Below are 1,323 nucleotides of genomic sequence, written 5' to 3'. Positions count from 1 at the left end.
AGCGAGTGGGAGCTCGAGCCCGCCCCCGGGCCCAGCCCTGCACGCGGCGGCGAGGGTTGGGGAGGAGAGGGGGAGGGAGAGAAGGGACGAGAAGGACGAGGGCCGGGAGAAGAGGAGGAGGAGGCGACCCGCAGGCGTGGCCGAGGCGGCCAGAGAGGCCCGGCGCGCGGAGGCGGGGAGGCGCGGGGACCGACCGACAGCCGAACCGACGCGCGAGCGGCCGCGCGGCATGGCCGACCTCAAGTCGCTGTCGGGGGACGCGTACCTGGCGCTGAGCCACGGCTACGCGGCGGCGACGGCGGGCCTGGCCTACGGGGCGGCGCGGGGGCCCGAGGCGGCCCGCGGCTACGGCGCGCCGGGCCCGGGCGGCGACCTCCCCGCGGCGCCCGCACCCCACGCCGCGGCCGTGGCCGAGAGCAGCGGCGAGCAGAGCGGCGACGAGGACGACGCCTTCGAGCGGCGGCGGCGGCGGCGGGGGCGGGGGCCCGGGGGCGCGGCGGACGCGCGGCGGCGGCCCCGGGAGCAGCGCTCGCTGCGGCTGAGCATAAACGCGCGCGAGCGGCGGCGGATGCACGACCTGAACGACGCGCTGGACGGGCTGCGCGCCGTCATCCCCTACGCGCACAGCCCGTCGGTGCGCAAGCTCTCCAAGATCGCCACGCTGCTGCTCGCCAAGAACTACATCCTCATGCAGGCGCAGGCCCTGGACGAGATGCGGCGCCTCGTGGCTTACCTCAACCAGGGCCAGGGCCTGGCGGCGCCCGTGACCGCTGCGCCCCTGGCGCCCTTCGGCCAGGCCGCTGTATACTCTTTCTCCGCGGGCGCCCCGCTGCCCTGCCCAGACAAGTGCACCGCCTTCTCCGGGACGCCCTCGGCGCTTTGCAAACACTGTAACGAGAAGCCGTGAGGGCCCCGGCCGCCCCTCCTCCCGCACGCGTCCTGCATTTTCCCTTGCTCCCACGACCGTGTCACCCTGCCCCGACTGAACCCCGCCCACCGGAGAAGGCGGCCGGACGTCGCTTCCAGCCGGTGCGCGCTCAGCCGCGCGCGTAGGGCCGCGAGAAGCTCAGAGCACGTCTGGGCACAGGATTGAGCCGCAGGGCGGGGGCACTGGCATCTGCGCCCCGAGCCCGCAGCGCGCCCGCTGGGCAACCTTCCGACGGGTGGCAAACCCTGCTTGTCCGGGCACGGCCGCTCACCCTGAAAAAGAAAACCAGGACTACAGCCGGAGCGGGGACCTGCGTGACCCCGGGGGAGTGGTCCTGCTTGGCGCCAGCCGGGTTCTCCTGGAGCGCAGGGAGAGCGCTTAGCTTGGCTTGGCAG

General features: G+C 74.8%; 1 protein-coding gene across 1 annotated transcript; it reads left to right on the top strand.

Annotated features, from left to right (window-relative positions):
• Positions 1 to 229: 229 nt before the first annotated feature.
• On the top strand, positions 230 to 907 carry BHLHE23 (basic helix-loop-helix family member e23). The gene has a single exon (XM_045883907.1). It carries the CDS (start codon positions 230 to 232, stop codon positions 905 to 907), a length of 678 nt encoding a protein of 225 aa, XP_045739863.1.
• The last annotated feature ends 416 nt before the right edge of the window (positions 908 to 1,323 follow it).

This window comes from Mirounga angustirostris, unplaced genomic scaffold, assembly GCF_029215605.1.
Source record: "Mirounga angustirostris isolate CCGP_5_RB_7025 unplaced genomic scaffold, mMirAng1.0.hap1 SCAF_10, whole genome shotgun sequence".
Classification (NCBI taxonomy): domain Eukaryota; kingdom Metazoa; phylum Chordata; class Mammalia; order Carnivora; family Phocidae; genus Mirounga; species Mirounga angustirostris.
This window is presented reverse-complemented; position numbering and strand designations above follow the sequence as displayed.